This window comes from Brassica napus, chromosome A2 (assembly GCF_020379485.1).
Source record: "Brassica napus cultivar Da-Ae chromosome A2, Da-Ae, whole genome shotgun sequence".
In the NCBI taxonomy this organism is placed as follows: Eukaryota; Viridiplantae; Streptophyta; class Magnoliopsida; order Brassicales; family Brassicaceae; genus Brassica; species Brassica napus.
Genome location: NC_063435.1, coordinates 5860282 through 5885467, shown reverse-complemented (window position 1 = coordinate 5885467; position 25186 = coordinate 5860282). Strand labels below are relative to the sequence as shown.

At 34.5% G+C, this 25186-nt stretch overlaps 4 protein-coding genes across 4 annotated transcripts; 3 read left to right on the top strand and 1 right to left on the bottom strand.

The window, feature by feature from the left end:
- The first annotated feature begins 6918 nt into the window (after positions 1-6918).
- Positions 6919-8859, top strand: LOC106418561. The gene is made up of 4 exons (XM_013859288.3): positions 6919-7414; positions 7986-8133; positions 8236-8329; positions 8415-8859. The coding sequence occupies exons 1-4, from the start codon at positions 7065-7067 to the stop codon at positions 8711-8713; spliced, it is 891 nt and encodes a 296-aa protein (XP_013714742.2). The 5' UTR covers positions 6919-7064; the 3' UTR covers positions 8714-8859.
- An 817-nt stretch (positions 8860-9676) lies between these two features.
- Positions 9677-13348, top strand: LOC106418553. The gene has a single exon (XM_048751539.1). The coding sequence runs from the start codon at positions 9964-9966 to the stop codon at positions 11059-11061; it is 1098 nt and encodes a 365-aa protein (XP_048607496.1). The 5' UTR covers positions 9677-9963; the 3' UTR covers positions 11062-13348.
- A 2166-nt stretch (positions 13349-15514) lies between these two features.
- LOC106408559 lies at positions 15515-20366 on the top strand. Its single transcript, XM_013849308.2, has one exon. The coding sequence runs from the start codon at positions 16137-16139 to the stop codon at positions 17229-17231; it is 1095 nt and encodes a 364-aa protein (XP_013704762.2). The 5' UTR covers positions 15515-16136; the 3' UTR covers positions 17232-20366.
- Positions 20367-20657: 291 nt separating this feature from the next.
- On the bottom strand, positions 20658-22754 carry LOC106408549. The gene has a single exon (XM_048751534.1). The coding sequence runs from the start codon at positions 22074-22076 to the stop codon at positions 20943-20945; it is 1134 nt and encodes a 377-aa protein (XP_048607491.1). The 5' UTR covers positions 22077-22754; the 3' UTR covers positions 20658-20942.
- Positions 22755-25186: the final 2432 nt, after the last annotated feature.

Genomic DNA, 25186 nt, shown 5'->3' with positions numbered 1-25186 from the left:
ATGCATTACTTTACGTCGCATATATATGGTCATGATTCTTAGTACTTCCATTGTAGGTAAGAAACACAATCAGTGTTTTTTTTATAGTGTGCCAGTCATTTACTTGCAAGCTGATACTTTGGTTATAGCCCTTTATAGGGGTGGGCACTTTACCCGATATCCGAAGTGGCACCCGAACCCGATCCGAAAAACCCGAACCGAAATCCGAACCGAAGTAGTAAAATACCCGAACGGGTATTGAATAAAGAGAGATTGGATACCCGAACCCGAACAGATAATACCCGAACCCGAATGGATATCCGAAGCTATCCGAACATATGTATAATTAACCTTATATTTCTAGTTTATATTTCTCATTTTATATAAAATATTTATATTGATACTACACATACTTTAAGTTCATATGATATACATACAATTATGGAAAAAATGATTTGCTACTCACTTAAAATGCATGTCAAGTTTTTTATTTCAAAAATTAACAAAAAGTTACATCCAAAAAAAAAATAACTAAATTAATGTCTTTTTAGTTTTAAAATGTTATGTCCAAATCTATTAACCATTCAATCTATTAAGAATAAAAAATTAGTTAACTGAAAGTTATATTTTTAAATACAACAAACTTGAGAAATGAAAATTTTAATTTTTTTTTTCAAAATCTAAATATCCGAACCCGATCCGAAATAACCGAATCCGAACTAAAAATACCCGAACCCGACCCGAAGTACAGAAATACCCGAACGGGTTCTAAACCTCTATACCGAAATACCCGAAAATCTGAAATACCCGATCCGAACCCGAACGGGTACCCGAACGCCCACCCCTAGCCCTTTACATATATGATATAATAAGTAATGGTGGGATAACTAAGTTGAGCTGACACACTTGTTAGTGGCCACATAATTGATTGGGTAACACCTGTTTCATGCCTTTTGCTCCATTTCTTTGTCCATAACATTTTTATTATCTTCGTGGCGACAAATAAAAGTTATTGCTTGCAAACCACATTTTGTTTTGAATTTTCTTCAGGAGAGTATATGTTATACAATTTCACAGGTTTAACGATGAGATAAAATAACTTAAAGGCAGAGCTACAAAATTCGTTAAACTATATGCACCTTATTACAAGTCTTAAATTTTTTATTCAGCTCTATACTTGCATGGCCATCATCTATTACGATTTCTTTTAAAAAAAAAAAAACTCTGGAAGACCTTGTACATGCAGTGTTTTTTTTTTAAGGTCAACATTCCAAGTAGCTTTTTATAACATTACATTTTTTGTGTGTTTGTCATGTAACTTTTAGATTTATTTCACGTAATATGGAATTCATGATCTACTAGAGAGACCTTTCTGTGAAATAGACAATACAAACCAAAAATAAATAAAGAAAAAGTTCAAGAAATTTCATTAGTAACCTGAAACATTTCAGAGAACATATTTGTTATGTCATATGTGTCAGTGAGTCAGTCTCACGCTCACATATAATTGAGAGAAACTCTGACACTAAACCCATTCAAGTTTGAACATTCTTTTAATTTAACAGATAATATCCCAACTCAAGATTCTGCTGTCGTCAATATATATATATACCCTCCAATTAAGGAATGTATAATCAACATTAAGAGATAATTAAAAAATGGTAAACAAGATGATGATGATAAACAATTAGTTGATCAGAATATTTTCTTTATTTTGTGGAATATCTTTGGAATCATACACAAACCACTGTGGTCACTGTGATATTACTCTTGTCAATGTATATGTATATGGAACCTATCAAATGAGCCAGAGACTAAGGTTTCTCCCTCCGGGCTGAAGTTGATAAACCTGAGACCCGTTGACCTTCGTATCTCTTGTATTGTTGAGCTTGGAAAGCAGATTTGTTGAGAAGAATGCTGTGTAGACTTGGTCTTGCGGGAGACATTTGATGCAAGGGCATGTGTATTCTTATGCAAAGGCCTGATAGCCACCGGAAAACAACAAGAAAAGATAATGTACTTCGGTTGATCTGGTTATTGTTCGGTAATGGATCCTCTCTTTGGGCTGAGTGGATAAAAGCAAATAGAACAAAGGAGAAGAATTATTGGAGTTGTGAATTGGATATAGCATGGTCTTGGACTTGGAAATCTCTTCTTCATCTTCGTCCTTTAGCTTCACGTTTTCTTACCTGCTTGAGTTGGTAATGGTGAAAGGATTAGCTTCTGGTGTGATATATACCGACTCAAAAAGGGTCCTCTTTTTGAGCATTTTGGTCATGATGGTCCAAGGTCAGTCCTCATCCATGCATCTGTTTCAGAAACGTGCAACTCTTCCGGTTGGATCTTTCGCCGGCTCGGTCTCACACTGCTGTCGAGCTATATACGTTTTCTTACAACAATTCCATTACCATGGCTTCAACATGCCATGGACAGCTATTACTGGTTTGTTAATGAGGTCCCCTTCGACAAGTACACATCCAAGCACACTTGGGAAAACTTTACTTCAACGAGATCCTCTTCAAATTTGGACTTTTCATGTCTGTTTTAAAGATGCAATAGCCCAACACTCTTTCTTAATGTGGCTAGCCCATCTTGAAAAGTTACCCACAAGAGCAAGATTGGCGAGATGGGTTTCAATATCTCCAAATCTTGTTGCCTTTGCGATAATTATGTTGAGGAAAGAGATAATCTGTTTCTTCGTTGTAAGTGGACTGGGGATCTATGGGACCTAACCTTAGCCTGTTCAGAATTTGTACTAACCTATCGTACGTTTGTTACAAACTCATCCCAATTTTTAAATGGAATTCACATATTTGGCAAAAAAGGTTAGACAGAAGAACCTCTTTCAAAACATTCCAAACTATAACATCATTCTCACTTATATTTCTGCTTGAAACATCACTTGAAGATACGAACCGCTTCCCACCAGAAATAATCTCGACATCAAGAGCTGGACCTAGACATCAGATGTATTCTTGCACAACTTTGTTGTTCCTACCTAAGACTTCCCTTGGATCCTCCTGAAAGAAAGATGTTGAGAGTTTATATGGATGGAACTTAACAACTCCAATAACTTAATCTTCCTTGAAAGTATGAATGCGTTATTAGTTAGTACCTTTTACATAGTCTTAGAAATTAAAAGAAAGATTTTAAGAAAATTGATAGCATAAACCAGTTCCTATTATATTTAAACGAATCATTACATTTTTTCTGAATACCTAGAAGTTCGCGGCCGAATCTCTGTAATTCCCACGTGCCTGAAACTACATCATATAATATTAGTTTTATATGGTCTTTCGATCCAGAGCTTAACATGATTATTTTTGTTAAGTTAACGACATTATAAGATTGAGAACAAAAGTAAGAATAAATATATATGGCCAAGGGAAAAAAGACCATCACAAGCTTTGATGAAATCAGATACAGTTCATCGAGAAAACTTTGAAGGGCTTTGGCTTTATGATTTAGGTGAAGAAACATCGATGGAATCATAAATTCGGTCATTTCACTATACATACAAAAGTAAAATTTCATACAAATTCTTTAACTAAGTTTTGTTATGTTTTTTAATATCTAAACTTTTCTGCTATCCAATTTAATACTAGGACTGATTATTTTGTCATTTAAATACACAAACTTTTAATTTTTTAAATTGTGCTAATTTTAATACGAAAACAATGTTTATTTAAATATAAGTTACAAGCAAAGTTTGAAAAAATTCTGAATTTCAAAATATTCTTAAAAATTCTAATTTATTTTAAAATTTAAGAACAAAAGTAGCTAAATTTTGTATAAATTTTTGAAACTTAGATAAATTAATTTTGAATAAAAATATTAATTTCAATTTTTGAAAAAACAAATTAAATTTTATATGAAAATTAAATATGATTTCGTCTATATTTTAATCTTTTTAGTGAACCGCGCCAGTTAATTAAGCAGATCAGTATATGTTACGATGTAGATGAATATTTTATCTTGAAGTTCGGATCGTTTATATTAATATTTTTTAAAAGTGATTAAATATGTTTTATAAGATTTTCATACATGTGATGTATTTTTTTAATCCTGATTTTAGTTATGATTTTCAATGTAATGCGGTGCTTAATTTGACAAAAACAAAGATTCATTAGATTTCTTGAGCGCAGAAAAAAACATTAATGATTTCATGTTAACTTTCATGATCTACTAATTACAACTAGCAACTACTAGAAGTGCAAAGCCTTTTTTTTTTTAAGAAAAAACTACTAGAAGTGCAGACGTAAACTACTAGATCTAGAAGTGCAGACGTTTTGTCGTCCTAATATACCTAAATGCATTGACACTACAAGTTCAAATATATATCGTCATAGACTCCTTCTTAATGATCAATCGCATGAAAATGATTATGAAGCTAGCGATGATATGGAGGGTGTAATAACGTACATGCAAATCACATAAGAATGGTCGAGAGTTCGGAACGGTATTAATAACCGTAGGACAATTATTAAGGGTAAAATCTACCATCTCAAACATATTCGCTAATATGATCAAGCGAAATGTATATTTAAATTTCAACTGAGAACAACTGGATATGCATAGTATCGATAGACAAAACTCCAAGAAATACGTCAGTTTGGACCTCGGCTCCCTAAATATCTCCGGACTAACGAAAAAAAGTAATCTGAAGCGGAGTGACAGGAGGCGGTCTGATAGGAGATGGAATAGTAAATGAGAAAAATTATGTGGGAAAAAAGAAATTAAAAAGAAAAATAACACATAATTTATTAATTAAGTTATTTAATAATTATTTTAATATATTTTTTATTAGTAGGTTATATTGGTTGTCAAGAAAAGTGGAATAACATTTATACAGAATATACACTCTGTATCGTAACTAATTAGGTAAATTAATTAGGTTCTTAATTATAAAAAAATTGTGTTCCCGTGCAGTATCCCTTCGTGTAATGATGTAATATTGGCAAAATTGCTAAATGTATTACATCTCTATTACATATATATATAACGTGGATAATATTATACAATGTATATTTCTTTTCTTTTGAAAATTTTTCTATGCATATTTTCTAATATAGGAAAGTAAATATGTATCAAGTAAAAAGAAATATGTTATCAAGTAACGATGTTAATTGTTTAAGAAAGTTGTTAGTACAACTTTATCTTCACGACAAGTAAAATTTCCAATATAGGATGGTAAATATGTATGTAATAAATATTTTTTGATTTGATGTTTATACCCAAACTTAGAAACATAATATATAAAGGGTTTATTTGTGTAATAGCCATATTTGGGAGGTAAATTAAGTAAGTAACAATGATTTTGACATAATTAAATATCAGATATTTATGTCCCATTTTATCCGGTTCTGCCCCATAGCTTAAAAGGTTTCCAGTTACAAGTGAGAGAGAGTAGATGATGTCTTTCTTTTGGTGGAGTCATCCACGTATACATTTATTAACCACATACATATGCACCGAGAATTCTATTCTACATCACCGAAGTAGTATATGATTACAACCCCAGCTACAACCCCTAAATACTAATTATATCCAAATACCAATCTTACCATGACCCTTAAATACTAAATCCTAAATTCTAATCAGTAAACCATAAATCCAAATATAAACCATAAACTCAAATATAAACCAAAAATCCATATAAAATGGAACAAAGAAAATAACATAACACATATTAGTGAATTTATGGAATATCTATAATTGCAAAGAAAAAATTAATGTTGACCCTAACCATACTTTCTCACCTTATAAATACTAAACTTTAAACTCTAATCACTAAACTCTTACATAAATATAAACCCTAAATCCAAATATAAACCCTAAACCCAAATGGAATAGAACAAAATACCTAGTATAGTACATATTGGTGAACAGAATAGCACTTTCTTTATTAATCATCAAATGAAACGATACACGATAGGGGCACTATCAAACCTCAACCATACTTTTCAAATATTAAACCCTAAAACTTAATCACTAAACCCTAAACTCAAGTATAAATCCTAAACCCAAATAGAATGGAACAAAATACATAGTATAATACATATTGGTGAACAAAATAACACTTTCTTTATTAATCATCAAATGGAACGATACATGACAAACAAGTATAGTAACATACTATTTCACATTACATAACATGAATAAAACATTCATAATACATATTGTTTTACATTTCTATTCCATACGCATAAAATAGTATAGAATACAATGTTACAAAAACTGTTCATCTTCTCCGATCAATTCAAGAACATTCACAGCAAGAAAGATATGTGTAACTGACGACATCCATGGGAATAGTACATGTAACCGCTTCGTAAACCGAAGAGATTAAGGCGATTGAAGGAAGTGTTGACGAACCTTGCGGCGGTGCCGTTTACGTTGTCGGAGACTCCATAGATTTCAGATGCGCAAAGCTTTCCGTCAGTAGCCAAGCGAGCCGTTGCAGATGGGCATCTCCTAGGCAAAGCTACTCCAAAAATGGTTTTGGTGGTTACTATGTAGATCAAAAATGGGAAAGAAACAACTCAGGATTCTCCAAAGGCCACGATGTATGTGTGTTAGGTAAGTATTATTACATTAGTATTTTTTTGTTTACAGGTTTTACCGGTTGTGTTAGAGGGCATAGTTGTATTATTATATAAAAGATGCATAGTATATTGGTGTATTAGGTAAAATAGCTACTCTACCAATTACCGTTTTTTCCGTTGCTATAGGCTCTAATTTCCCATATATAAAACTTCTCCCAACTATTTTTAATGATTTTTCTTATTATCACACAAAACGTATTATAATGAAACTTTAAAACCAGTTAACAAATTGTTTATTTAATGATTGTAATGAATTAAGAAATGAACCTTATTTTTTTATTCTGGATTATTATTAGGTCTAATTAATACTATATAGTCCTTTCGAGTAATTAAAGTAAATGTTGATTGGGATTAGGGACTATAATTAGGTTTAATTAATACTATATAAACTCGGCCGCACATTTCAAACGGACAAGACATTTTCTTTCTTTCAAAAACTCTTCGATCGAGAGAATCTTTCGTCTTGTGCAAAATCAAACCATGGGAGGAGGAGGAAGAGTGATGGCGACGGCAGCTAAGGTAGCTGGAATCGGAGTCGCCAAAGGTGGGTTCAGAGGAGGACTCGGAGTCCCCGCGGCTGCGAATGATCAGTTTAACGTTAGAACCACCTCCGTGTCTAAACCAGTCTCGGCTTCGTTGTCATCGGCGTTTCATCCTTCCGCCGAAACAGACGCGATGGTTTTGCAAAGAGTGAGTTGGGAAGACGATTGGGAGTTCGCGGAAGTGGAGACAACGACGACGACGACGATTCCTAGGGTTGTTTTCAGCAAACCTCCTTCTCTGGAGGAAGCTAAAGAAGCCACCGATGATCTCAAAGACGCAATCAATCTGTGAGAAATTTAACCCTAATTACTTCTAATTTTGACTCTGGTTAAGGTTCTGGTTTATAATTGGAGGAATCTTGATTGAATTTTCTTGGTTTAGTTCGGTTTGATGCAATAAACAAGTATGGGTTTGTGTTATCTATACTATCAATGAAGTTTTAAGTTAAAAGTTAAGCTGGTTAATATCGTTGTTACTTTTATTGAATTTTTATATATAATTTAATTAAAGACAAATTTTATATTAATAATATTAGAATTTATAAAAATAAGATAATCTTCATATATTTTGTCGTTATCTTGAAATAATATTTTTTTAAATAATGTTTGATTTAATGTTTTTGGAAACATAAATAAAAATTATCATATTGTTTTTTAATATAATATAAATTAATAAATATTCGTAAGAAAATTATGCCACACCTAGTTGAAAATTAAAGTCTGTTACTTTGAAACTTCTTAGTTTGATTTTATGTTTCTTACATCCATGCGTATTATTACTAGCTACATGTACATCGTTACTTGTGCGTATGTTTGGTTCTTGTTTTGGTTTGTTGATGGATGATCAAACATGTGGTAGGGTGTATACGGAAGGTTCAAATGAAGCTGGTTCTGTTTCCAGAATGTTGTCAAGTTTTCATCTTTCTGACAAGAGAGCTGTTGAATCAGCTGTTCCACAAGTTGCACTTAACGCATTTGCTTTTCTCAGTGAAAGCTCTGCCGCCCAGGTATATCTCCATCTCCTCCTCCTCGCTTTTTGACACGACTCTTTCACATGTGCTTGCCTAAAACCAAAGTTTTGAGACTCTAATCGTTTCCCTATTAAACAGTCTGTTGTTGCTTCCATTGCGTCTGACCCAAAGGTGTGGGATGCTGTAATGGAAAACAATGATCTCGTAAAATTTCTCAACACCAACACTACCGGTACGAGAACTAGCAATCCTTTGGTGTTTTAATGTTTTTTTTAATAGCAAAGCAACTTAACAGAAACCTTTTGTTCCGTTTGCAGCTGCTTCAACTCAGGTTGAAGCTACTGACACTGACGATAAAGCTGAAGACTCGAGCGAGACTGAAAGTGAGGAAGACAGTGAAGCAAAGCTAATCCAACTCTTGGAGATTCTGGAGGACATGAAGCTAAAAGCTGTTCAGCTGATGGAAAACGTCTCTTCCTACTTTGGTGGTTTGTTCCGGCTAGAATCTTTTACAGAGAATGGAGAAGAGAGGAAACGGACGTTGCTCAACGACCCTACTTCTCTCTTTGGATTAGCTGTTTGCGTTATCTTCATGGTAGTTATGAAACGTGCTTAAGCTCCATAGTTTTTTATGACTTGCCGACATAGCAAAACTAAAAACTTCTGTGATCTCTTTCTGCTACTCCGTTATCGTTTAGACTTTTAACATCTATTGTTTCGGAATGTTTTGATATGTATAGAAGGAACCTTTGGTTGTTTCTTAAGTATTCTTATCACTTTTTCGTCTGGAAATTGTTAAGAGAAGTTAGATTAGTCTTCATCAGCATCTAATTAGCATATTAGATCATTTGTTTATAGATGTACATAATATTTCTATTCCTATGGTGTTATATAAGCGACATTGTTTTGGTTATTACTCTTATGGAGTGGAGCCTGCTGTGAGCATATCGTTTGGATGATCCAACATTTGTTAGGGTAATATGTCATCTCAAAAGTCATAGTCTACCATGAGAGGGTGAAATGAAGGCGACTCTTTTTGGAGAATGTTCTCAAGGTTTTAAGTCAGTGAACAGAGTTTGTTGAATCAGCCAATCCACAAGTTTCTCTGACTGAAGAGTATAAGAGGAGCTAAACCAATCTGACCACCTCCATGTATTTGATGACAGGATATGTTGGGTCTATGTTCTTGTAAGATTTGTGTATGCCTTAATCTTACTGGAAAGAAGATCCTTCACTGCTGAGATACGCGATAGAACCCTAGTTTTCACACTTATATATTAGACAAAACATATGTTAAGAGTGTATATAGTAGTTATGGAACCTTTGATGTATTTATTATAGTTCGATATGAATTTGTGATAAGTTGAACTATGTTGGCTGAACACAGTGTTCCTTCATTTCTAAATATATAATAAAATGTAATAAATTTTCATTTTTTGTCTCTGAAAGTTAGTATTGTCTCCGTTTCAGAAAGATAATTTTTTTAGCATTTGCACCCATATTAAAAAAATACATTAAATCACTATAATAAATGTATTTTTTCTGCAGTTTTCAGTTATCAATAACTTTTAACCAATAGTAATTCAATAAAATCAATTATTTTTCTTGAAGTTTACAATTTTTTTTCATAGGAAACACAAAATGTTTATCTTTGTGAAACAATTTTTTTTCTAAAATATCTATGTATCTTTTTTAAATAGAGCGAGTATATTTTATTTCCGTTTTTCTCTCTGACAACAAAATAAAAAAAGATTTTGCAAATATTTAAAATATAACTCAAAACGTGGTTGGCAAGGCATCTTCTCTGTATTTTAATGGAGGAAGAGACTACGGATTAAGCGTTGCTTTTTATTTCTATTTCTATTAATGTCTCTGCTTCTCAGACGGCTAGGCAAGCTCTGCCATGGGAAACCTGCAGGGGCGGTGATTAAAAGATCATCACTTCTTCTTAGCTCTAATAGCAACTCATCTTCTTCATTGCTTCAGACGCCTCCTTGTTTTGTCCTCACAGTTGCTCCTTGTGGAGAGGATCTCGGAAAACTTGTGATTATTAAAGCTAATGAGTTTTTTACCATCACTGACTTGGAAAAGAAGGTACCTCTGGATCTGGTGGATACAGATCATCTGGTCGGGGCATCTAATGGGTGGGTAGCTACTTTGAAGGACGGCGGCATAGTGCGTCTCCAAGATGATCTAAACCCTTTTGCATCTGATCAAAACCCTAAACGCATTCTCCTGCCTCCTCTTGTCACTCTTCCTCGCTGCCAAACCCAAATGGTCACCAACATGGCCATGTCCTCGTCTTCTCCCGAGGACGAGGACTGTGTTGTCTCTCTCAAGTTCTTTGGGCCTCAGCTGAGCTTTTGCAGACCAGGAGGTAAACCCGAGTGGACCAACATCAGAATCGCAAACCCCTGCTTCTACTCATCCCCTGTCGTGTTTTCCAAGAAACACGGCATGTTTCGCATTCTCGCGTCTGGTGGATACCTTATTGGATCGTGGGATGCCCGCACAGACAAGAAGAACAAACCCAAGTTCCAGAGGTTGCGGTTTCGAAACGTTCCCAAGCTGAGCAAGACCAAACGTGAGCTTTTGAGTTCGTGTTGCACGAGCGAGCACTTGGTGGAGTCAGGAACCACCGGTGAAACTTTCTTGGTTAAGCTGTACCGGAGGCCTTGGGCTAGCGGTTCAGAAAAAATGCAAACCAAAGCTTTGATGGTGTTCAAGATTGACGATGAAGGTAACGCAGTTTACACTCAAGACATTGGAGATCTCTGCATTTTCATCTCAAAGTCTGAACCTTTCTGTGTCCCAGCTAGCTCCTTCCCCGGCATGACCTCTAACCGCGTGGACTTCTTGGATTTCGACGAGAACGTTTGTATTAGTGTTCCCGATTCCAACATCATTGGTGGCAATTGTCCTTACCTAGCCCCTTACCATATTCCACCTCAAACTATTGTCTAATTACTACTTTACGGTTGAGTAATCATGATCAGTAATCATGTTACCTCAACATATATTGCTGTGTTTTGTTACCACATTTCATGCTGCATGTGTTCCTTAACTATAAAAGACTAGTTAATGTTGGTGTTTACTCTTTTGACTAATAATTTAATTTAACTTCTTATTCTCGTTTGTTTAGTGATCAATCATATGCTAGTTCATGAGACTTGTATGATCTAAGATCATTGACAAGCATTTATATAATTTTTAATAGGTTCACAGGAACATTTCATTGAATCTTGAAATATACGTCCAACGGAAGCTTATGGATACACATCCTTTAAGGATCGCATGTACAACTTCTCAGGATCTCCTTCTCTGCCTCGGCCAGTCTCTTTCTATGTTCCCTGACACTTGTTTAGCACCGTCCTTGCCTGCATCAGATTATCACAACAATACAACAACTACATTATGAGCTCAGAGAACCGGTTTGATGGAGTCATCAATCCGGTTATTTTGGTCAGTTGCTATGATATCTTCTAGGACTAATTACCGTCTAATTTATAATGATATCTTCTAGGGCTAATTCTCTTCTTTGAGTTCTTTTGCACTTTTTTTTAATGGTTGGGTGTCATATTCGTCGAGTATGCGCTAGACCAAGATAGACACCTCAATCATATCTATCAACCCAGAACAGGCTTGTTGATGAAGTCTTCTTTGGGCGTTTCGTCTTTGACGAATATTTATATTAAATTTTATTCATGGACTGTTTCTTATTTTTGTCTACCTTTGATGAGTTCATAAAATTAAAATTATTTATTTGAGTAAATAACCCAAAAACTAGGCATAGGCAATTCGGTGTCCCAATCGAATTTTGGTTTTTTTCCAAATAGATCTCGGTTTTTGAGTTTATCAAAATCAGTCTCATTTAGGTTATATGAAATTTCCATTTGGGACCGGTCGGGTTTTATCGGGTTGGGGTTAGTAAATTTTCAAAGGACCGGTATAACCCGATGTACATTCGGGTTCGGATCTCAGTCGGTTTTTCGCTTTAAAAGTACCTGATTTGTATCTATTTTGTAACAAAAACATAAGTAAAATCGATTCAAAATTAAAAAAAGAAACATCAAACGTAATCATTCAAAATCAAACGAATGTAAACATAGTTAGTGATAGAAATAAAACCAAATAAATGAAACCATAAAACGAAAACCAAATTCTCATGAAATGAGAAATATTATTCAATGAAAACAAAACCAAAATCTAAAACTTCAAAGTTCAACCGACACCTTCAACCATGAACCTTCATGTAATAAATAATTATTTTGGATGTTCAATAATATCTTATTGTATTTTGGATACATATTATGAATTGAGATCATATTTGGCACAAGTTATTTTTGAGAATTTGAATGTTTCTAGCTCTGTCGGGTATCCATTTAGGTTCGGGTTCGGTTCGAATAATAAAACAAAATCTATTCGGTATTTATGTCTGATTCGTGATTCGGATTCAATTTATTGGATCAAGTTTGGTTCGGGCTTTCGGGTTCACTTTATTTGCCTAGCTCTACCAAAAACTCTCATTTGTAAGACGACGTACTAAGGAAAAAATGGTAATCCAGCTTTTTATATGGTTAGGTCTGAATGACTTGCACACATTGTCTATAATGTTCGTAGCGAGATATTTTTAATTGATTTATTCCTAACCGGGATGATTTTATATGGGCCGGTTTAATCGAGATTTATGTTACTATTTACTAATTTAGAGTCGCAAAAAATTCATATCCGGTCCTATCTGTTGATTTTTTTTTGACGACCCTATCTGTTGATCTTTATCCAGTTAAACAATGACTGATATAACATTTTCGTAAAACCCAATGGGTCCGTAGCCATCAGCCAATCACTAACTCACAAATCACAAATGGTTGAGATGATTGAACATTTTCAAAATGGAACAACAATTACGAATGATTTTAACAAATGCAACAATTTTATGATGACTTTGAATGAAAGCCATCGGCCCTATTGGGTCTGAAGTTTTGCTTTCTTAACCGAAACAGTCCACATTTCAAAAATGTGTACAAAGTCAACTCACGGAAAATATCATACCAACGCGTTTGAGTAGTCTGAGGTTGTGTGTCATCATTATATATAAGTATGACAAGTGGTTTTATTCTCGGTACCATGTTAAAACTTTTGTTTTCTCATAATTAACTTGGTTAATGATATTTTGATTTCATGCGAATTATTACTTTATTTTTTTGGCATCCATAAACATTTCTAGAAGATACTTCCTTATAGTCACTCTTACTCCAATTCAAACAAATATATATATATATATATATATATATATATATATATATATAATTTAGGTTACTGATATATTTTCTATTTATAAAAGCAGGTTCAAATACCAAATACTCAAAATAGAATATATTTAAATAAAAATATGTTAATTGAGAACAACATGATTTTGGATATTTTTAACAAAGTCTCGTGTGACTTGTCACGTGATAGTTTACAGTAAATAAATATTTAAATAAAAATATGTTAATTAAGAACAAGATCATTTTGAATATCTTTACCGTGTGACTTGTCACGTGATAGTTGACGGTAAATAAGTAAATGAATATTAAAATTAGTTAAAAGTTAAAACCGACCCAATGCGAATGGTGTGTACGTACTACTAGAGCCTATTAACACCACACTATTTTGTCTCTTTAGCTACGATCTGTCTCCCTCTTTTCCCTACATTACCCTCTCTTTCCACTGTCACAAGATCAACATATATTTATGTGAATACTTTCTTATAAACGTTGCATTTATCGACCATAAAATGTAGTATTTCTTTAAAAATCATTCGTTCATGAGAGAAATGGAATAAGAATCAATTATTTGTTTTATATGGAAACATTAACGTCGTAGACATTTATGATTTGTTCATGTGCATAAAAGCACTAGAGGTAACAAACAGATTATCATTTTTTTTTAATGAGGTGGTCCCATAAATAAAGTAAAAATTCACATATGGTTTCATAGTTTAATATCATGTAACCGTAATTAGGCCCACATCATCTCGGACAACGGAAACGCAAATGCAGATAATATAACTTGTTAATTATAATATTTTTTAAAGCATAGATACAAATCCTAATCAAGGTTCACTGAAACACAAAAGCAAAGCAATATTTTATAAAACGGTACGGAACAACGGCGGCGTAGATAAGGGGTCCTCCACACTCTCAGTGTGTCTTTTCAGAGTTCCAGAATAGGAAAAAAGAAACGAAAAGCATGCAGAATACTAAAATGAAAACAACAGTAGTACTAGTAGCTATAACTCTCTAGAGGTTTTTTTGTTTTAGGGTTTTAGAGCCTCTAGAGTTTAAGAACAAGAGAAAATAACTTTTTACTCACTCGTCGTCTTCTCCACGGTTGCCACTTCCTTCACCACCGTCGTCATCGAGGTCTCAACTTCCTCCGTGTCCTCAGTCGAGATCGCAACCTTCTTTTTCGTCACCGTCGTTGAGGTCTCAAGACTCTCAACTTCCTCCGTGTCCTCCGTCGAGATCGCAACTGTGTTAGTCACCGTCCATATGTCAACTTCTTTTGTTGTCACGGCCACCGTCGACGTCGCCTTCCCGGTCAGCTTCGAGACCATCACCATCTTCCTCAACTCCTTCTTCTCCTTCCTCATCTCTTTCACCCTCCTCTTCTCTTCTTTATCCCTGGCTTTTCGCGCTCGAAATACAGCTTCGATTTCTTTGTCCTTTGCGATCTTCTCTTCCCTCTGGCGTTTCTTCTCAGCGTCTTCAGCTTCTGCGATTTGTTGGAGAATCTTGTTTGCTTTGGAGGTGAAAGCTTCGACTCCATGGCCAGAACCACCGGACAACAACGGACGTCCTCGGTTTGCAAAGGAGGCGACAACTTTCCACATGATCGATGAGAGAAATGGAGAGAGCAAAAGGGTTTGTTGTTAAGTGAGAGAAAGAGAAAGATCATAAAATATATGATCGTCAGAGTGAGGGCTATGATGTCTCCTTTTATAGACTTAATCATTTCATGTGCTATTTATTAAAACCTTTATTCAATAAAGATAAATGTAAAATGAATGTGTGTATACTATATACCACTCTGCCAAAACGAACCCATTCAAAACAATAATCGTGTGTCCCTATGGCTTTATTTTCACAAATTGGCAACTATATTACTATTATTATCAAAATACATGTACCTTTTACCGTTAAATTAATACTGAATTACAGCATTTTGTCATACTTAATACATACTGTATATAATACATTGTCCGCGTTACATGAAATGAATCATAACGTCCGGTTTAACAATCACCAACATTGGAGAAACAACAAACTTTCATTATTACGTGGACATGTGACGTATTCATGTTAGAGGTTGTTGTAACCGGTTTTAGTTAAGGTGTGTTAAGGGAACTTTAGTAATAATTAATGCCGCAAATCACATATGTTCATTCAGCCAGATGAGTCAAGTTTCTTTTACTTGGATTCCTCCTATATTAATTATTACTTTTACTTATTTGAAAGAATTAGTTTTTAAAAAAAATTTGCTGATTTCTACTTTAAATTATACGTCCAACAGACCAACATTAATCAGACTCCTGGTGCGCAATTTGCATACCAAAACAAGCAGAAAGCATAAAGAAGGTTTATAAACATTTTGGTGATTTAGATATTAGAAGAGAACGCCTTGTTGTGAAAAAGACGTAGCATGGTAACTGAATCCATTTGGAGTTTTCCAGTTATTATGGATGCCACGTCACAAATATGTTGGCTAAAGACTACCGAAGTTGACAAGGATATAAATCTGAACACAGTGTCCCTTCATTTCTTAAATATATAAAATGTAATAAATTTTCATTTTTTGGTCACGGAAAGTGAGTATATCTTGTTTCCGTTTTTCTCTCGCACAACAAAATAAAAAAAGATTTTGCAAATATTTAAAATATAACTCAAAACGTGGTTGGCAAGGCATCTTCTCTGTATTAATAATGGAGGAAGAGACTAGGGATTCTTAATTAAATATCAAAAGGCTTTCTTTCTTTTTTATTTATATTTCTATTAATGTCTCTGCTTCTCAGACGGCTAGGGAAGCTCTGCCATGGGCAACCTGCAGCGGCGGTGGTGAAAAGATCATCACTTCTTATTAGCTATCATAGCTACTCATCTTCTTCATTGCTTCAGACCCCTCCTTGCTTCGTCCTCACAGTTTCTCCTTGTGGAGAGGATCTCGGAAAACTTGTGATTGTGAATGCTAATGAGTTTTGCATCACTGACTTGGAAAAGAAGGTACCGCTGGATCTGGTGGATACAGATCATCTGGTCGGGGCATCTAATGGGTGGGTAGCTACTTTGAAGGACGGCGGCATAGTGCGTCTCCAAGATGATCTAAACCCTTTTGCATCTGATACAAACCCTAAACGCATTCCCCTGCCTCCTCTTGTCACTCTTCCTCGCTGCCAAACCCAAATGGTCACCAACATGGCCATGTCCTCGTCTTCTCCCGAGGACGAGGACTGTGTTGTCTCTCTCAAGTTCTTTGGACCTCAGCTGAGCTTTTGCAAACCAGGAGGTAAACCCGAGTGGACCAACATCAGAATCGCAAACCCTTGCTTCTACTCATCCCCTGTCGTGTTTTCCAAGAAACACGGCATGTTTCGCATTCTCGCGTCTGGTGGATACCTTATTGGATCGTGGGATGCCCGCATAGACAAGAAGAGCAAACCCAAGTTCCAGAGGTTGCGGTTTCGAAACGTTCCCAAGCTGAGCAAGACCAAACGTGAGCTTTTGAATTCGTGTTGCACGAGCGAGCACTTGGTGGAGTCAGGAACCACAGGTGAAACTTTCTTGGTTAAGCTGTACAGGAGGCCAAGGGCTAGCGGTTCAGAGAAAATGCAAACCAAAGCCTTGATGGTGTTCAAGATTGACGATGAAGGTAACGCAGTTTACACGCAAGACATTGGAGATCTCTGCATTTTCATCTCAAAGTCTGAACCTTTCTGTGTTCCTGCTAGCTCATTCCCTGGCATGCCCTCTAACCGGGTCGCCTTCTTGGATTTTGACGAGAACGTCTATATTAGTGTGCCCTATTCCAACATCATTGGTGGAAATTGTCCTTACCTAGCCCCTTACCATATTCCACCTCAAAATATTGTCTAATACTACGTTAGGGTTGAGTAATCATGATCAGTAATCATGCTACCTCAACATATATTGCTGTGTTTTGTTACCACATTTCATGCTGCATGTGTTCCTTAACTATAAAAGACTAGTTAATGTTGGTGTTTACTCTTTTGACTTGTTAAGAATTTTATTCAACTTCTTATCCTCCTTCTTTATTTTTCATATGTTCATGAGACTTGCATGATGTAAGATCATTGAAATTGTTTAGTGTGATTGCTATTCCAAAGTTGCACAAAAAAAAAGAAAAAAGATTGCTATTCCAACAAGCTCCAATAATTGTTTAATGTGAGGATCAAAAGGAACAATGAAAAGTGAACACAAAAAATGAATGGAAGAGAAAGAGATATATAGAGAGAATAAATAAAGAATGATCAGTTCTCTTCACCAACTGTTATATTATGTTGATTTTTTTCAAAAGGAGATCATCAATTTGTAGCCTGCATATAACGATTACTTAAGGACTAAAACGTTTGTACTCCAAAAGTGCATGACCACTTACCTAATTTCAGAGACCTGATAACCATTTACCTAAATATGATTATTGTTTATATATTCACCCAATGAACTCAAAAATTAATTTAAATTGGTTTTATTTGATTGGCTTAATAATATTTATATTTATATAAGACTTGTTGCTAACAACTCTATTCTTCATTGGCAGACAGAGTATAGAAACTGTGTTTACTAAATTATTTTTAATATATATTTAACAATTCCATTTATCTCTTGGATATAGATGCTTTACTATGCATCATTGTTGTACATTTGACATCAATGACATGTTGTACACAATGAGATGGAGTAGTGAAAACATATATGGTCAGCTTAATATAGTCACTGTTTTACCCCAAAGAGAACACACATAACAATCTCAGAGAGAACATTACAAAGCTAGTTGTCAACAACATCTTGTGGTGGAAAATAATAAGGGGATAAAATGTACCACTTGTAGTAGCGATGGAGATGTCACCTACATCATAACCTACGATTTCATCAACATCGAGGATGTGAATGTAGTTACGACCACAAAGGGCTCCCTCTTGCTGAACAAACCACATGAAGCGATGAGGTGGTCTTCACATCCAAGAATACGAAACACCTTGTCTTTCTTGGAAAACATGACACGGGAGGAGTGGAAGCAAGGGTTTTCGAGCTTGATGCTGGTCCACTCTGGTTTACTCTCATCTGGCCTGCAAAAGCTGAGCTGAGGACCCAAGAACTTGACAGCCACGACACAGTCCTCATCATCCTCTGGAGAAGATGAGGACATTGACACGTTGGTGATGATTTTGGTTTGGCAGAGTCACAAGAGGAGGCAGCGGGATACGTTTGCGTTTTATCATCATTAATTCATTATGAATGTGAGGATACACCAAGTTCATAGGTACCCTCTTGTCCAGATCAGTTATGGCACGTTGATTAGCATAGCAAACTGTGAGTCTTGCTTGATCGTGTCCACAAAATCTAGCGGCGATGACAAAACCAGGAGGGCTTTGCCGCAAGGAAGTTGAGAAGCCGTTTGAGATAAGGAGAGAAACAGAGGAGGATCTTCTCACCCCAAGGTCTAGCGACGATGACAAAACAAGGAGGGGTTTGCCGTATGGAGGTTGAGAAGCCGTTAGAGAGAAGAAGAGAAACAGAGGAGGATCTTCTCACCCCAACGCGGAGCCGACTGAGAAAGAGAGACATGAGAATTCTTTAAGCAAAAAGCTGAGAGAGATTGATCATGTTCCATCTTCTCTATCTAAAGTGTGACAACCCATCCTCTTACTAGGAACCTAGGTTCACAGCGCTGCAGCGCACCGACCCCAACCCCTCCATTATGAGTCTTTTCTGACTCCATAATTAGGTTGTTGGTGAGACTCGAACCCAGGTCCTCACCCTTTAACAACACTCCTCCAGGATGAGTTGTCACCAATTGATCTGCAGGTCAATTGGTGACAGCTTGTCCTGTGGGAGTGCTGTTAAAGGGTGAGGTTCTGGGTTCGAGGTCCACCAACAACCTAATTATGGAGTTAGTGAGAACTCATAATAGAGGGGTTGGGGTCGGTGTGCTGCAGCGCTGTGAGCCTGGGGCCCACGGGACGGGTAGTTCCCACGGGGCGGGTTGACACATAAAGTCTCTGCATTAATACACAGAAAGAGCCTTGTACCCCAAGGCAAGGTTTTGGTGGGATATTTAATATTTATTACTCTTTGCTTCATGATATTAATGAATTTACTGTAATTGAATATATTTGGTAATTTATTATTGGATGTTCTTAGCTGAATGCGAGATATTTGTTTTTCTTTTCCTTTGGAAAACATTTTCCATTAATGTTTTAAATTCAAAACTGGGAATTCATCAACTTAGAGCATCTTTATCTCTAAAATCTCATTTGGGGTTCTTATTTTTTTTTTTTTATCGAATCAATCGTAGATTGCCACGTGTTAGTTGGACCCGCAAACAGTGCAAGAAGCGTTCCTTATTTCGTTACTTTTAGCAACGTTTCTTATTGTTTTGTGGAGTTCACACCGATTTTTTTTTGTTAAAAACCCTCCCTAAAGACTCCCGATAAAGCTACTCTTAGTGTCATTGATGTTAATGTTAATTTTTGTTTTTATTTTTATTTGTCACAGCAGACAAACAATTCCCACGATAAAATTCAGACATGTTTTAATAGTGGAAAAACAAATTCAAAACTATACATTTTAGTACAAGATGTCCATTTTCAAAAATATATTTTTTCTTAAAATGAAAATATTATACTTTTGTTATTATATTTTATTTTCTAATATTTTTTAATCTTTGAGAAATGGCAGATGTTTTCTTATTTTTAATGAATAATATTTATTATTGATTAACTATGTGTAAGTTGTTCATATTATGATTAGATGTTAAACCAATCAAAATGAAATATTACATAACATATTTATCATTTGATCATATTTAACTATGTAGATCATTTTTCAAGTGTATTTGCTTATAAATCTAATCTTCTAGTTATATTTATACATATTAGTACATTTATTAATTTATCCAAAATACAATATTTTTAAAAAAAATATATGTCCCATAATTTCTTTATATTCCAAATAAATTCAACACTTACAAAAAATAAACAAATAAAGTCTTGTATAGGTGTATTAAAGTTGATAAATTTCTTAAGCTTTATATTTTAGTTAGTAATAATACTAGAAAATTTCACTAGTTACATTCAAAATTCTTAACTTTAGTATTTCTGTATATTTTTGTGAATAATATTTATATGGAAATTATTTTAACAGAACTTTATTAAAAAAATTCTTAATATGTTTATATACCCTTTTGATATCCGACTCATCGCTCTAAACTTAGCTCCATTTAAAATCTGAAACCAAAACCATCGATCCATGTTACTTGGTTGTTAGTTGTTACAATTTTCATTACTAACCACTTGATTGTTTTAGCTTGATATTGTTCTCACAGAAAGAAAAAAAGTATGTTCATAGGAGCAAAGGGTGGCCGCAAAAGCTTTACTATGGCAATGCATGAAGTCTTAGCACATGGTTTTCATCAGGCAGGTTCTTGTGACTCAAAGCTTGTAAGAAAAACAGAACAAAACATCATCATCATCAACTTATGATTCTTTGTCTTAAGATTAAAAATATCTCCAAAGAGAATACATTAAACATCTCACAGAGAACATAAACAAGACAGTTGCAAAACTAGTTGCCGATATCTTGAGGTGGAATATGATAAGGGGAATAAAGTGGACCTTTTGCACTAGCCATGTCGAAGGGGGTGCCAGCCACATCCACATATCCGTTTTCATCATAATCATAGAGGTAAACGTTGTTAGTATACATGCCAGGAAAAGAAGTAGAAGGCACACAAAAAGGTTCAGACATTGAGATGAACATGACGAGATCTCCCATGTCTCGAGTCTGAACTGCGTTTCCTTCATCATCTAGCTTGTACACCATTAAAAAATTTGGTTTCATTATGGCAACACCTTCATCGTTCTCGGCTAGCTTCTTGTACTGCTTAACTAAGAATGTCTCACCAGTGGGTCGTGACTCCACCAAGTGCTCGCTCTTGCTGCACGAATCCATAACATTATGTTCAGCGTTGGTCAGCTTGGGAATGTTAGTAAACCGCACGCTCTGAAGCTTAGGGTCATCGCTGGGATTGCAGGGGTCCCATGACCTGATGAGGTGGCCTCCAGATCCCGGAATACGAAACATGTTGTGTTTCTTGGAAAACATGACACGGGAGGAATAGAAGCAAGGGTTCTCGAGCTTGATGCTGGTCCACTTTGGTTTACGACTCTTACCGGCTGGTTTGCAAAAGCTGAGCTGAGGTCCCAAGAACTTGACAGCCACGACACAGTCTTCATCGTCCTCTGGAGAAGATGAGGACATTGAAACGTTGGTGATGATTTTGGTTTGACAATGTGGCAGAGTCACAAGAGGAGGCAGAGGGATGCGTTTAGGATCTGTATACGATGCATACGGGTTTAGATCATCTTGGAGACACAGGGTTCCATCTTCCTTCAAACTAGCTACCCACCCATGAGAAGCCCCGATCGTTAGCGTTTTTCCATGATTAATACTGTTACACACCAACTCCAGACGTACCATTTTGTCCAGTTCAGTCCAGGCATGTGTATCTGCATAGGCAACTATGAGTCCTCCGAGATCGTCTCCACAAGGTCTAGCGCCCATGACGGAACAAGGAGGGGTTTGCCGCAAGGAAGTTGAGAAGCCGTTAGAGATAAAAAGAGAAACAGAGGAGGATCTTCTCACCAACGCACGTTTCACAAGGCGGAGCCTCAAGAGCCGGGTAAGAAACAAAGACATGAATGTTCTTAGGAAAAAGAAACCGAGACAGCTCTAAGAGAATTGATAATATTCCATCTTCTCCTCCTAAAACCTTTCCATTAGTATAGAGGGTAGCCTTGCCCACCACGGCAAGTTTTTGGTCGGATATTTACTATTTATTGCTTTTTCCTTTATGATATTAATGAATCAATACAATTAAAGTAAGACTTTTTTTTTTAAAACATCTCTTTGTACGCCAATCTTTTGAGTGCCAAAATGTTTCGTTTCGTGTGGTGCATATTTTTCCGATTGTATTAGATTTCAGTATCAAGAATATTATAGGTCATTTATTATATGTTTTCTTACCTTTTCCGTATTTAGCAACATTTTTGTTGAAGGAAATCATATAAGAATATTTAAAGTCATCTATTATATAATGAAGGAAATAATATATGACAGACAATATGGATTTCAAAAGAACATGAAAAAAAGTTAATGATTAATTTATCAAATTCAATTTAAAATTGAGTTAGTATAAATCTATATATATGTTATTGTGATGGGGGGATAGGGAAATAAAACAAGACAAAGAAAAGAATTAAAAAGCATTTTTGTTTATAGTTAAAGTTCTTAAAGTCACGGCATAGATGTTTTTAACAAAAGTTAGAAACAAAGAGTAAATAAACAAAATACTTAATTTTGTCTACAGAAAATTTAATAGTGTAAAGTAGACTAAAGTTTGACAATTAGCGTAAAACATATACTGTACTGCATACCTTTTTTGTATCACCTCTATACATAGACGACTATTACGGATATATCAAAAAGTAGGTTGCATTCAATCAACTTAGGGCTGTTCAATATGGTAAAACCGAACCGTACCAAACCGAACCGAATCGAAATAGACAATATGGTTTGGTTTTGGTATATACCATATAAACCGAATGAATATAATTTTATAAAAACCGTAGGATTTGGATATGGTTTGGTATATAACCGATTAAACCGAATAAACTGAACAAAACCGATTAAAAGTAGAAACATGTAAATATGTATCTATTTTATAACAATACATGAATAACTATTTGTTACATAAGTTAAATTTGTGTTAATAACTATTACCATAATTTTATAGTAATAAAGAACCTTAATTTGTAAAACACTTGAACTATAATTAAATAACAATACATTGCAATTCAGACATCTTATTTTCTAAATCTTCTTTTGATATTTTTGTTTTATTTTAGTCTTCACTAAATTAATATGAAGATTATAAATTTGATGGACAATAATTTCAACTTTTTTTTTATCTGTAAACAAACAGAGTTTCGTGTTCAATTGAAAAAATATGACTTTAATGAACACTAAATATGGAAGAGTGGAAAAACTTTTCTTTCATGTTTCTGTTTTGTTTCATATTTTTATTTTCAAAATTTCAAGCTTTCATTTTAGTTATAGATTTTATTATTTTATTTGATGGTAAAAACATTTTTACTTTTTTGTTCATTTATTTGAACATGTAATATATTTTTAATAAGTGATTGTGTTGACAATATAACTCTAAAATTCATATAATATGATCTCAAACTAAATAATTATGTTTTTTGGTATAAAACTGAATAAACCGAAAACCGACGGTATATAAACCGAACCGAACCGAAGTAAATATGGATTTATAATGGTAGTTATATTTTACTAACCGAAATACCGAAAACCGAAAAATACTGAACCTAAACCGAACCGATTTCCAGATTGAACACCTCTAAATCAACCTTACTAGTTAAATCTCTGCTATCTTATCAGTAAATTATTTTTATTCTCGCGTTTTAGGTAAATAGTAAAACATAATGTAATAAAGAAAAAAACTAGGAGTTCCAGCTGGAACTTCCGCCCTAAGTTCGATTTTCTCTGGTCATCTATGGACGTTTTAAATGGTAAAAAAGTTCGAATTTCTATGAGTTTTTTGGTAATTAGTCTTTGGATCTAGAAAATTTTTGGATCACACCAAAGTTATCAAAAAAAAAAAAAATCTAAGAGGATAAATTCGTGCTATAAAAAGTCCAGTGTACGAAATTCGAATAGTCGTCCCAAAGAACGATCTTTCTTTCATTCAATCAGTGATAAGCAAGCATATCACGGGACGCATAACTCACATGACATATGAAAATATACATTTCTATCAGTAATTTAATTTTAGCCACCATCAGAAACCAAAACTTTTTAAAAAACTTTTTTTTTCATTTTTACAATAGTCTAAATACGAGTCAACGGTTACGGTCGAGAACACATCAACCAAAATGGACATCAGTATAAAATAGTTAAGGCTGATATACAATAGTCTAAATGCGAGTCAATGGCTACGGTCAAGAACACATCAAATGGACAGCAGTAAAAATTAGTTAAGATTGATCAATTACTGAAATATTCACAGCCATTACAATATGTAAGTTCATAAAATGTATTTTTTTTATATAATTTTAAATTACAATACTTAGTGACATTTTGAAACCAATCGTAAGAAGCAATTATATCAAAGTAGATAGAAACAACCATTTTTGTATACAAATATAGAAAAATGTAATCAATAAAACGAAAACAACGTCGAAATCATCACATATTCAAATCTTTCGAATTCAATTTGAGTAACGTCATTTCATTTAAAACATTAATTAAATAAGAAAAAGAAGCTTTTCAGTTTCGTTATTTTAAGTTTTGAAGAAGACGTTGCTAATATTGCAAAAAAAAATTTGAAATTTTCATAAACCTTTTCTTAACACGAAGCTTAACATTGGTTGCCTTTTGTTATCGTTTGGTTGAAGTAGATCCCCTCTGGTATCACTCTCTCTTTGGGTTCTTTTCTGTGCAACCAAAGCAAAGCTCTCGAAACCTCATTAAATATCATCTTTGGGGTATATATTATTTTCTTAATTTGTTTATACAATTGAAGACATGATATGAATTTTCATCAGCAAAGCTTTTGTTCAAGATTTTGATATATGGTCAACGTTAGCTAATATTTCTTATCAAAGAAAAAATAGTTGATGTCCTCCTCTACTTCTTCTTCATCTCTGATCCATTATTATTATTATTTTGTTCTTTTTGTACAAGAGCTCGAGGCATTAAGGCTACTTGATAACATTATTGAAAAA